Raw genomic sequence first — 12,273 nt, forward strand, 5'->3', positions numbered from 1 at the left:
TATGCAATCCTCATTGCTATTGATATCGATGGAGTTCATGTTAGATATGCAATCCTCATTGCTATTGATATCGATGCAATTCATGTTAGATATGCAATCCTCATTGCTATTGATATTGATGGAGTTCATGTTAGATATGCAATCCTCATTGCTATTGATATCGATGGAGTTCATGTTAGATATGCAATCCTCATTGCTATTGATATTGATGGAGTTCATGTTAGATATGCAATCCTCATTGCTATTGATATTGATGGAGTTCATGTTAGATATGCAATCCTCATTGCTATTGATATCGATGGAGTTCATGTTAGATATGCAATCCTCATTGCTATTGATATTGATGGAGTTCATGTTAGATATGCAATCCTCATTGCTATTGATATCGATGCAATTCATGTTAGATATGCAATCCTCATTGCTATTGATATCGATGGAGTTCATGTTAGATATGTAATCCTCATTGCTATTGATATTGATGGAGTTCATGTTAGATATGCAATCCTCATTGCTATTGATATTGATGGAGTTCATGTTAGATATGCAATCCTCATTGCTATTGATATCGATGGAGTTCATGTTAGATATGCAATCCTCATTGCTATTGATATTGATGGAGTTCATGTTAGATATGCAATCCTCATTGCTATTGATATCGATGCAATTCATGTTAGATATGCAATCCTCATTGCTATTGATATTGATGGAGTTCATGTTAGATATGCAATCCTCATTGCTATTGATATCGATGGAGTTCATGTTAGATATGCAATCCTCATTGCTATTGATATTGATGGAGTTCATGTTAGATATGTAATCCTCATTGCTATTGATATTGATGGAGTTCATGTTAGATATGCAATCCTCATTGCTATTGATATCGATGGAGTTCATGTTAGATATGCAATCCTCATTGCTATTGATATCGATGGAGTTCATGTTAGATATGTAATCCTCATTGCTATTGATATTGATGGAGTTCATGTTAGATATGCAATCCTCATTGCTATTGATATCGATGGAGTTCATGTTAGATATGCAATCCTCATTGCTATTGATATCGATGGAGTTCATGTTAGATATGTAATCCTCATTGCTATTGATATTGATGGAGTTCATGTTAGATATGCAATCCTCATTGCTATTGATATCGATGCAATTCATGTTAGATATGCAATCCTCATTGCTATTGATATTGATGGAGTTCATGTTAGATATGCAATCCTCATTGCTATTGATATCGATGCAATTCATGTTAGATATGCAATCCTCATTGCTATTGATATTGATGGAGTTCATGTTAGATATGCAATCCTCATTGCTATTGATATCGATGCAATTCATGTTAGATATGCAATCCTCATTGCTATTGATATTGATGGAGTTCATGTTAGATATGCAATCCTCATTGCTATTGATATCGATGCAATTCATGTTAGATATGCAATCCTCATTGCTATTGATATTGATGCAATTCATGTTAGATATGCAATCCTCATTGCTATTGATATCGGTGGAGTTCATGTTAGATATGCAATCCTCATTGCTATTGATATCGATGGAGTTTATTCTCTGTAAATTAGTTTAAAAAAAAACATTATAGCACAGTGTAATTCATTCATTCATTCCATTTATTTATTTATTTATTTATTATTTTAGGAGGATAGAAAACAAATATATATATTTTAATGTTACAAAAACAAACAGCTTAAGAGAGTTAAAAGCCTACAGAACACAGAAGAACTTTAAAACGACTTTTTCTTTCCACCTTTCCAGCAACTCAAAGTGACATTTTTCAATACATTGTCACCGCATCAGCACACCCTGAACACGCTGGAAAATGCCTGAACATGTTGCAGGGACGGGAATCAGGCTATTATTACATAGTAGGGTATTTATATGAAGATGAGCCATGAAACTTCTTGATCTGTATTGAGCAGATGGAGTCAAGGAGCAGAAGTCCTGACTACAGTGCTTTATGGATGTAAAACATCAACACAAATTGAGAGCTGTGTATAAGCAAGCTGTTTATAAAGTAAGTTTGCTCATCTTTTACAGCAGGCACTTTGCATAGTAGTTTGATGCATACCTAGTTTTACTATGAGTTTAATAATAAGAGACACATGAGCGTGTTACCTGAATACACTGTAGCTAATCACGCTTGTATTAATATCTGGAATGGCTGAAACTACTATTCACACCTACCTGTATCGCTGGAACGTCACCAAACGCCCGAATGAAGTCTTCTTCATCTACAGCACCTGCACTTGCTTCCTTTCCTAAAATGATGGGGGGGGGGACAAAAGACAAGCTGATTTGTGACAATCACAAACAGAGAGAGCTCTGTTAATCTGAACCAATAAAGCAAACACATACAACTAAAATGTTTGGTACTGGTATTGGCATTCTGCACTATTTGCTAAAGTGTTTAGTACTGGTATTGGCATTCTGCACTATTTGCTAAAGTGTTTAGTACTGGTATTGGCATTCTGCACTATTTGCAAAAGTGTTTGGTACTGGAAGCTGTAAAGTTGCTGGCAAATAGTTATACACTGGTTCTTCACATGGTTTGCCTTATTAAAGTGCAATTTTGTGCACAGAACAAGATGCTACTTTAAGTTTGTTTCTGTCCCACCTGGAGTCTTGGGCCCGGCTGCAGAGCTTGGCCTGCGAGCCGTCCCCATGCTGGCCCCTTTCTTGCCACTAGGGGGAGCCTTGGAGGAGGTGGAGCTGGCAGAGGAAGGCCTGTTCCCATCCACAGAGTCTTCATCCTCAACACTCTTATCTGGAAGGAAAAGAAAAAAGAAATGTAACTTTCCTGTGAACTGCAAACAAAAACCCACACTTTGGGGATTGTAGAAGCCACCTCAACAACAAAAAAGCAGTCCATGGTATTTGTGAAAGTGTTCCTTTTTTTCATTCAGCACTGAGAGGGAAAAGAGACACACTTCCCTCAGCTTCATCAGGTCATCTGCATTCACAAGCACACTCTCCTCCTTGTAACCGTGGCCCACAACACATGGAACTGAAAGACTTCAAGCTGCAGTCATATTTATTGTAGCACTGTTTATAGTTGCTACATTGCTGCTATGAAGAATCATTCACTGCATGTGGATCAAAAAACAAACTAAATAAATCAGTGAGACCAATAGCTCTGAATAATTCAACACCTGCACACCCCCATACTGAATAACTGAACCGATGTGCACACCCCCATACTGAATAACTGAACCGATCTGCACACCCCCATACTGAATAACTGAACCGATCTGCACACCCCCATACTGAATAACTGAACCGATCTGCACACCCCAACACTGAATAACTGAACCGATCTGCACACCCCCATACTGAATAACTGAACCGATCTGCACACCCCCATACTGAATAACTGAACCGATCTGCACACCCCCACACTGAATAACTGAACCGATCTGCACACCCCCATACTGAATAACTGAACCGATCTGCACACCCCCATACTGAATAACTGAACCGATCTGCACACCCCCATACTGAATAACTGAACCGATCTGCACACCCCAACACTGAATAACTGAACCGATCTGCACACCCCAACACTGAATAACTGAACAGATCTGCACACCCCCACACTGAATAACTGAACCGATCTGCACACCCCCACACTGAATAACTGAACCGATCTGCACACCCCCACACTGAATAACTGAACCGATCTGCACACCCCCAACACTGAATAACTGAACCGATCTGCACACCCCAACACTGAATAACTGAACCGATCTGCACACCCCCATACTGAATAACTGAACCGATCTGCACACCCCCATACTGAATAACTGAACCGATCTGCACACCCCAACACTGAATAACTGAACCGATCTGCACACCCCCACACTGAATAACTGAACCGATCTGCACACCCCCATACTGAATAACTGAACCGATCTGCACACCCCCATACTGAATAACTGAACAGATCTGCACACCCCCATACTGAATAACTGAACCGATCTGCACACCCCCATACTGAATAACTGAACCGATCTGCACACCCCCATACTGAATAACTGAACCGATCTGCACACCCCCACACTGAATAACTGAACCGATCTGCACACCCCCATACTGAATAACTGAACCGATCTGCACACCCCCATACTGAATAACTGAACCGATCTGCACACCCCCATACTGAATAACTGAACCGATCTGCACACCCCCATACTGAATAACTGAACCGATCTGCACACCCCCATACTGAATAACTGAACCGATCTGCACACCCCAACACTGAATAACTGAACCGATCTGCACACCCCCATACTGAATAACTGAACCGACCTGCACACCCCAACACTGAATAACTGAACCGATCTGCACACCCCAACACTGAATAACTGAACCGATCTGCACACCCCCATACTGAATAACTGAACCGATCTGCACACCCCCATACTGAATAACTGAACAGATCTGCACACCCCCATACTGAATAACTGAACCGACCTGCACACCCCCATACTGAATAACTGAACCGACCTGCACACCCCCATACTGAATAACTGAACCGATCTGCACACCCCCATACTGAATAACTGAACCGATCTGCACACCCCCATACTGAATAACTGAACCGATCTGCACACCCCCATACTGAATAACTGAACCGATCTGCACACCCCCATACTGAATAACTGAACCGATCTGCACACCCCCATACTGAATAACTGAACCGATCTGCACACCCCAACACTGAATAACTGAACCGATCTGCACACCCCAACACTGAATAACTGAACCGATCTGCACACCCCAACACTGAATAACTGAACCGATGTGCACACCCCCATACTGAATAACTGAACCGATCTGCACACCCCCATACTGAATAACTGAACCGATCTGCACACCCCCACACTGAATAACTGAACCGATCTGCACACCCCCATACTGAATAACTGAACCGATCTGCACACCCCCATACTGAATAACTGAACCGATGTGCACACCCCCATACTGAATAACTGAACCGATCTGCACACCCCCATACTGAATAACTGAACCGATGTGCACACCCCCATACTGAATAACTGAACCGATCTGCACACCCCCATACTGAATAACTGAACCGATCTGCACACCCCCATACTGAATAACTGAACCGATCTGCACACCCCCATACTGAATAACTGAACAGATCTGCACACCCCAATACTGAATAACTGAACCGATCTGCACACCCCCATACTGAATAACTGAACCGACCTGCACACCCCAACACTGAATAACTGAACCGACCTGCACACCCCCATACTGAATAACTGAACCGATCTGCACACCCCAACACTGAATAACTGAACCGATGTGCACACCCCCATACTGAATAACTGAACAGATCTGCACACCCCAACACTGAATAACTGAACAGATCTGCACACCCCAATACTGAATAACTGAACCGATCTGCACACCCCAATACTGAATAACTGAACCGATCTGCACACCCCCATACTGAATAACTGAACAGATCTGCACACCCCCATACTGAATAACTGAACCGATCTGCACACCCCCATACTGAATAACTGAACCGATCTGCACACCCCCATACTGAATAACTGAACCGATCTGCACACCCCCATACTGAATAACTGAACCGATCTGCACACCCCCACACTGAATAACTGAACCGATCTGCACACCCCAATACTGAATAACTGAACCGATCTGCACACCCCCACACTGAATAACTGAACCGATCTGCACACCCCCATACTGAATAACTGAACCGATCTGCACACCCCCATACTGAATAACTGAACCGATCTGCACACCCCCATACTGAATAACTGAACCGATCTGCACACCCCCATACTGAATAACTGAACCGATCTGCACACCCCCATACTGAATAACTGAACCGATCTGCACACCCCCATACTGAATAACTGAACCGATCTGCACACCCCCATACTGAATAACTGAACCGATGCACACCCCCATACTGAATAACTGAACCGATGTGCACACCCCCATACTGAATAACTGAACCGATCTGCACACCCCCATACTGAATAACTGAACCGATCTGCACACCCCCATACTGAATAACTGAACCGATCTGCACACCCCCATACTGAATAACTGAACCGATCTGCACACCCCCATACTGAATAACTGAACCGATCTGCACACCCCCATACTGAATAACTGAACCGACTGCACCCCCCAACACTGAATAACTGAACCGATCTGCACACCCCCATACTGAATAACTGAACCGATCTGCACACCCCCATACTGAATAACTGAACCGATCTGCACACCCCAACACTGAATAACTGAACCGATCTGCACACCCCCATACTGAATAACTGAACCGATCTGCACACCCCCATACTGAATAACTGAACCGATCTGCACACCCCCATACTGAATAACTGAACCGATCTGCACACCCCCATACTGAATAACTGAACCGATCTGCACACCCCAACACTGAATAACTGAACCGATCTGCACACCCCCATACTGAATAACTGAACCGATCTGCACACCCCCATACTGAATAACTGAACCGATCTGCACACCCCCATACTGAATAACTGAACCGATCTGCACACCCCCATACTGAATAACTGAACCGATCTGCACACCCCCATACTGAATAACTGAACCGATCTGCACACCCCCATACTGAATAACTGAACCGATCTGCACACCCCCACACTGAATAACTGAACCGATCTGCACACCCCCACACTGAATAACTGAACCGATCTGCACACCCCCACACTGAATAACTGAACCGATCTGCACACCCCCATACTGAATAACTGAACCGATCTGCACACCCCCACACTGAATAACTGAACCGATGTGCACACCCCAACACTGAATAACTGAACCGATCTGCACACCCCCATACTGAATAACTGAACCGATGTGCACACCCCCATACTGAATAACTGAACCGATGTGCACACCCCCATACTGAATAACTGAACCGATCTGCACACCCCCACACTGAATAACTGAACCGATCTGCACACCCCCATACTGAATAACTGAACCGATCTGCACACCCCCATACTGAATAACTGAACAGATCTGCACACCCCAATACTGAATAACTGAACAGATCTGCACACCCCCATACTGAATAACTGAACAGATCTGCACACCCCAACACTGAATAACTGAACCGATCTGCACACCCCCATACTGAATAACTGAACCGATCTGCACACCCCCATACTGAATAACTGAACCGATGTGCACACCCCCATACTGAATAACTGAACCGACCTGCACACCCCCACACTGAATAACTGAACCGATCTGCACACCCCCACACTGAATAACTGAACCGATCTGCACACCCCAACACTGAATAACTGAACAGATCTGCACACCCCAACACTGAATAACTGAACAGATCTGCACACCCCAACACTGAATAACTGAACAGATCTGCACACCCCAATACTGAATAACTGAACCGATCTGCACACCCCCATACTGAATAACTGAACCGATGTGCACACCCCAACACTGAATAACTGAACCGATCTGCACACCCCAACACTGAATAACTGAACCGATCTGCACACCCCCATACTGAATAACTGAACCGATCTGCACACCCCCATACTGAATAACTGAACCGATCTGCACACCCCCACACTGAATAACTGAACCGATCTGCACACCCCCATACTGAATAACTGAACCGATCTGCACACCCCAACACTGAATAACTGAACCGATCTGCACACCCCCATACTGAATAACTGAACCGATCTGCACACCCCCATACTGAATAACTGAACCGATCTGCACACCCCCATACTGAATAACTGAACCGATCTGCACACCCCAATACTGAATAACTGAACCGATCTGCACACCCCCATACTGAATAACTGAACCGATCTGCACACCCCCACACTGAATAACTGAACCGATCTGCACACCCCCATACTGAATAACTGAACCGACCTGCACACCCCCATACTGAATAACTGAACCGATCTGCACACCCCCATACTGAATAACTGAACAGATCTGCACACCCCCATACTGAATAACTGAACCGATCTGCACACCCCAATACGGGCTGCAGTCCTGCACAGAGCATGCAGCATTCGGGACTAGTTCATTGACACACCGCAGAACATACAGCCTTCAGAAACAGGGCATTAAAACCAAGCACAGCTTTAACTATCTCCACTATACTTCCTGACAGCACAAACAGAACTGCAACCATTTGTTTTTGCATTCAATTTAATTTCCTCTCTGTTCCCTACATAAAAAAAGGAAAGGACTGTCCAGAGTGATCATCACTGAGCTGCTAGCAGTATCACCAGCTGGTCCAATACCCTGAAGAGTTTAATATTTCACATTGGCCTGCTGACCCTAACTCTGAAATCATTCAACAGCAAGCAAGCTCTCCAGGGCGCTGGCTGTGCGCAAACATTAACAATGATGCATTCCATGCAATAATAATAATAATAATAATAATAAATTCAGCAGCAAGCAAGCTCTCCAGGGTGCTGGCTGTGCACAAACATTAAAAAATTATGCATTCCATGCCAATTATTATTATTATTATTATTATTATTATTATTATTATTATTATTATTATTATTATTATTATTATTATTATTATCACTATCATCATCAAGAACCCAAAGCCTCTTGCTTACAAGTACAGATCCTCTTGCACACCAGCTTCCTCAACATTCCTTCATGCTTTCCCATTCCCACTCACATCCAACACTGTTTCAAGGGTCCGGTTTGTTATCAGTCCAGACAGTGATCTCACCCTCCCCCCTTCTCTCTTTCTTTCTTTCTCTCTCTGATCTTAAAGGGAAAGGCTTCTTATCCCGGTTTGCTAGTCAACCATGTCACTCAGAGGTGCAGTACATCTTCCTTCAGGACTGTTTCACTGTGTCAAGATGGTGGAGGAGGTAACAGCAAGCGGCTCTCGCTATCCAGACCTTCCAGGGCTAGCTGGCACCTGTCCCAGGTTTTGGGTTAAGGTTCGACAGTGGTTGAGGATGACTCCGAGTATTCATCACAGACAGTTGACAACTGAGAGAGACTGAGCAGCCGTCACCAATTGTCAGTGATGAATACATGGAGTCATCGTCAACCTCTATTGAACCTCAAGCCCTTTATAAGAGCATGACTAATCCTCCGAACCTCCAAACAGTCCAGCAGATCAATTTCCCAGCGTGTCATCATTTCCACTAGGGGCAGGTATCCGTCTGATCAGCAAACAGCTTCATTAACGCTCTGTTCTGCACATGCAGTTTTGATTTAAAGGTCTGTATCGTTGTTATACTCTCTGCCTAGAGGCTCCAAAACAAACTGTCTGTGCTTTTTAAAAATATATATATTTTTGACCAAAGCTCTATAATAAATACTCTAAATACATTAAGAATCCAGAACCAACTAAATGAATAGGTCCATTGTGCACGCACACACCCACCTGCTCTCTCTGGGTGTGTTGCAGTACCTGCTAAACTAACTCTTACAGCCAGTGGGTGCAGAGGAGCCCACAGCTGCTCCTGCCCAGATACCCCCAGTGTGTGCTGCTGCTAGACAATGGTGCCTGAAAAGACTAGCAAAAGCAAGAGAAACTAATCTAAAGCTGCCATATTCTCACTCCAGCTTTATATCATATTACAAACCACGAGGCCTGAAGGGTTAACTAGAAAGGAACAGTAGATCATTACATCACTAACTATGTAGGAAATGACATTTAAACAGAAATAAGTGAGATTCGTTACCGTGGTATCAAAAGCCTATAAGCAAAGGTATGTTACATACCGACACATTGGAAAGTCGACTCTTTCAAGCAAAAATGTATAAATAAAAAACACTGGTTAGAATACGCCATTTTAATGGTGATGTTTTATAGTATACTATATTAGAGATCACTGTGTCATCCAATTACTGATCATCACATCCAAGAAGCAAAACTGGCTCAGTCAGTTCATGAGGACAATTCTCTTCTTTCATTTTCAAACCGATCTGTGCTGTCAAAACACTTCCATTAAATGGATTTGTATTACCTGATTACAAACTCACAGTGCTTGCTACAGCTAAAACTGCCACTGACTGACTGATTAATTGACTGACTGATCGAGCAAGCCCAATTTTAAATCTGCAGATCTGCCACTAGATGACAAGCATCTCAAGCTAGAAGGAGTGTCACATGATCCCAGTTTCATTTCTGTGTGAAATGGAATCAGAGTGTGTTTACAGTAACGTATTTCTTTGAGCTCCTACTGCCGTATGTAGAGATATTTGGGGGAGCAACGAATAAAGGATGTTCTGTTGAAGGTTAAAGTTAGGAAGTTCAATCATGTCTAAGCTTGTAAATTGACAAACTGACTGACATATTTCTCTCTCTCTCTTGGAAATGCTTCACCAAAAAATAAAAACCAGACTTGATTTGCCTTTCACACACAGCTTATATTTCACAAACATTATCTTCATTTATTGCAAAAAAAATACCCCCCACCCGAGAAGGACAGTAACCCTGAATTCACATTACAGCCTCTTTTATTAGAGCACAACTGCCTACTGGATTAATCAGCTTGCCACTCACAAACCAAGCAATACAAAATTCATTACAATTCATTACATGTATCTGGCAGCCTTGCTGTTTTTTTTTTAGTTTACACATTAAAATTAAAATAAAGCAGGAATCAGTAGTCAGTTAGTAATGTCAAAGAGCTCCAGATGCGAGACAGTGGCGTGCAGGCAGTGACCCGAGGGGTCCTCTCTGTGTCTGTCTGCAGTGCTGCCTGTATTTGTTATTTAGAAAATAGTATATAAAAACCCTGAGCTCTTAAGCACGTAAACTCCTACCCACAATTAAACATAACCTGGTTTGGAATCCCTTTCCAATAAGCAGTGCCTTGTTTCACCATCAGCAATTTAGCCAGATTCCAAACACAATTTGCACAGTGTTGCAGGAGCTGGTCCTAAAGCCTGCAGGGGCTCCCTGAAATCAGTGCTTCAAGATGCTTTTAATAACGATGTGCCCAAAGCATGAAATAAGAAGACTGTAAATATCTCCATGCAGAGGAATGTCTTCTCTCCCTTTCTTGTCAGTCGCTGTGTCTTTTTGCAGTTCCAAACCCCTCATTAGCATCCTGAATGTACGAATACTGATGAGGCAGTCGTACAAAAAGGTGACAATAAAAGCACTCGGCACTGAATTTGAAATCTTAAAATACAGACAGACAGTCTTCAGGTTCACTGGATTCTATTTAATTGTCGGAGCAAAGATATCATTTAACTGTGAGCTGCTGTTAATGTTTACAGTGCAAAGACGACAGTAAGTGTCTAATGGGAAAGATTTCACTCCATCTCAGGCTTTCACAAAAGAAATTCCACTGCTCTCTAAACCTGAAGAAACTTCTGGAGAGCTTGCTTAGGAGTTAGGAAAAAAAGAAAAGTAAAAAAGAGTATTGTGTGTGAAAACAGTAAAATGACTCAATCAGCACGACTTGGGTAGCGAATGCCCTTTCGTTAAAGAAGCAACATGTAAAAATAGAACCGGACCGAAGCCAGGGTTGTAGAAACACACCCTGAATAACAAGATATTGTCAACAGCTGGGGACCAAGTCCCAATGCAGGAAAGGGAATGAAATACTCGACCCCAGTCCCAATGTGAGAAAGGGAACGAAATACTCTACCCCCGTCCCAATGCAGGAAAGGGAATGAAATACTCGACCCCAGTCCCAATGTGAGAAAGGGAATGGAATACTCGACCCCAGTCCCAATGTGAGAAGGGGAATGAAATACTCGACCCCAGTCCCAATGTGAGAAAGGGAATGGAATACTCTACCCCCGTCCCAATGTGAGAAAGGGAATGGAATACTCTACCCCCGTCCCAATGTGAGAAAGGGAATGGAATACTTTATCCCAGTCCCAATGTGAGAAAGGGAACGGAATACTTTATCCCAGTCCCAATGTGAGAAAGGGAATGGAATACTTTATCCCAGTCCCAATGTGAGAAAGGGAATAGAATACTTTATCCCAGTCCCAATGTGAGAAAGGGAACGGAATACTTTATCCCAGTCCCAATGTGAGAAAGGGAATGGAATACTTTATCCCAGTCCCAATGTGAGAAAGGGAATGGAATACTTTATCCCAGTCTCAATGTGAGAAAGAGAATGGAATACTTTATCCCAGTCCCAATGTGAGAAAGGGAATAGAATACTTTATCCCAGTCCCAATGTGAGAAAGGGAACGGAATACTTTATC

The 12,273-nt window shown here is 43.1% G+C and overlaps 1 protein-coding gene across 22 annotated transcripts in view; it reads right to left on the minus strand.

The window, feature by feature from the left end:
- The window catches only part of LOC121322493 (CLIP-associating protein 1-like), a 95,679-nt gene that overhangs the window by 44,126 nt on the left and 39,280 nt on the right, over positions 1 to 12,273 (minus strand). For all 22 annotated transcript variants that reach the window (XM_041262561.1, XM_041262581.1, XM_041262583.1 and 19 more), the window contains 2 exons: positions 2,636 to 2,785; positions 2,206 to 2,279 (listed from right to left, as the gene is read on the minus strand). In XM_041262561.1, the coding sequence (XP_041118495.1) occupies positions 2,206 to 2,279; positions 2,636 to 2,785 (224 nt within the window). The remainder of the gene's footprint in view (positions 1 to 2,205; positions 2,280 to 2,635; positions 2,786 to 12,273) is intronic.

The sequence above is a fragment of the Polyodon spathula genome, chromosome 10 (assembly GCF_017654505.1).
Source record: "Polyodon spathula isolate WHYD16114869_AA chromosome 10, ASM1765450v1, whole genome shotgun sequence".
NCBI classification, from domain to species: domain Eukaryota; kingdom Metazoa; phylum Chordata; class Actinopteri; order Acipenseriformes; family Polyodontidae; genus Polyodon; species Polyodon spathula.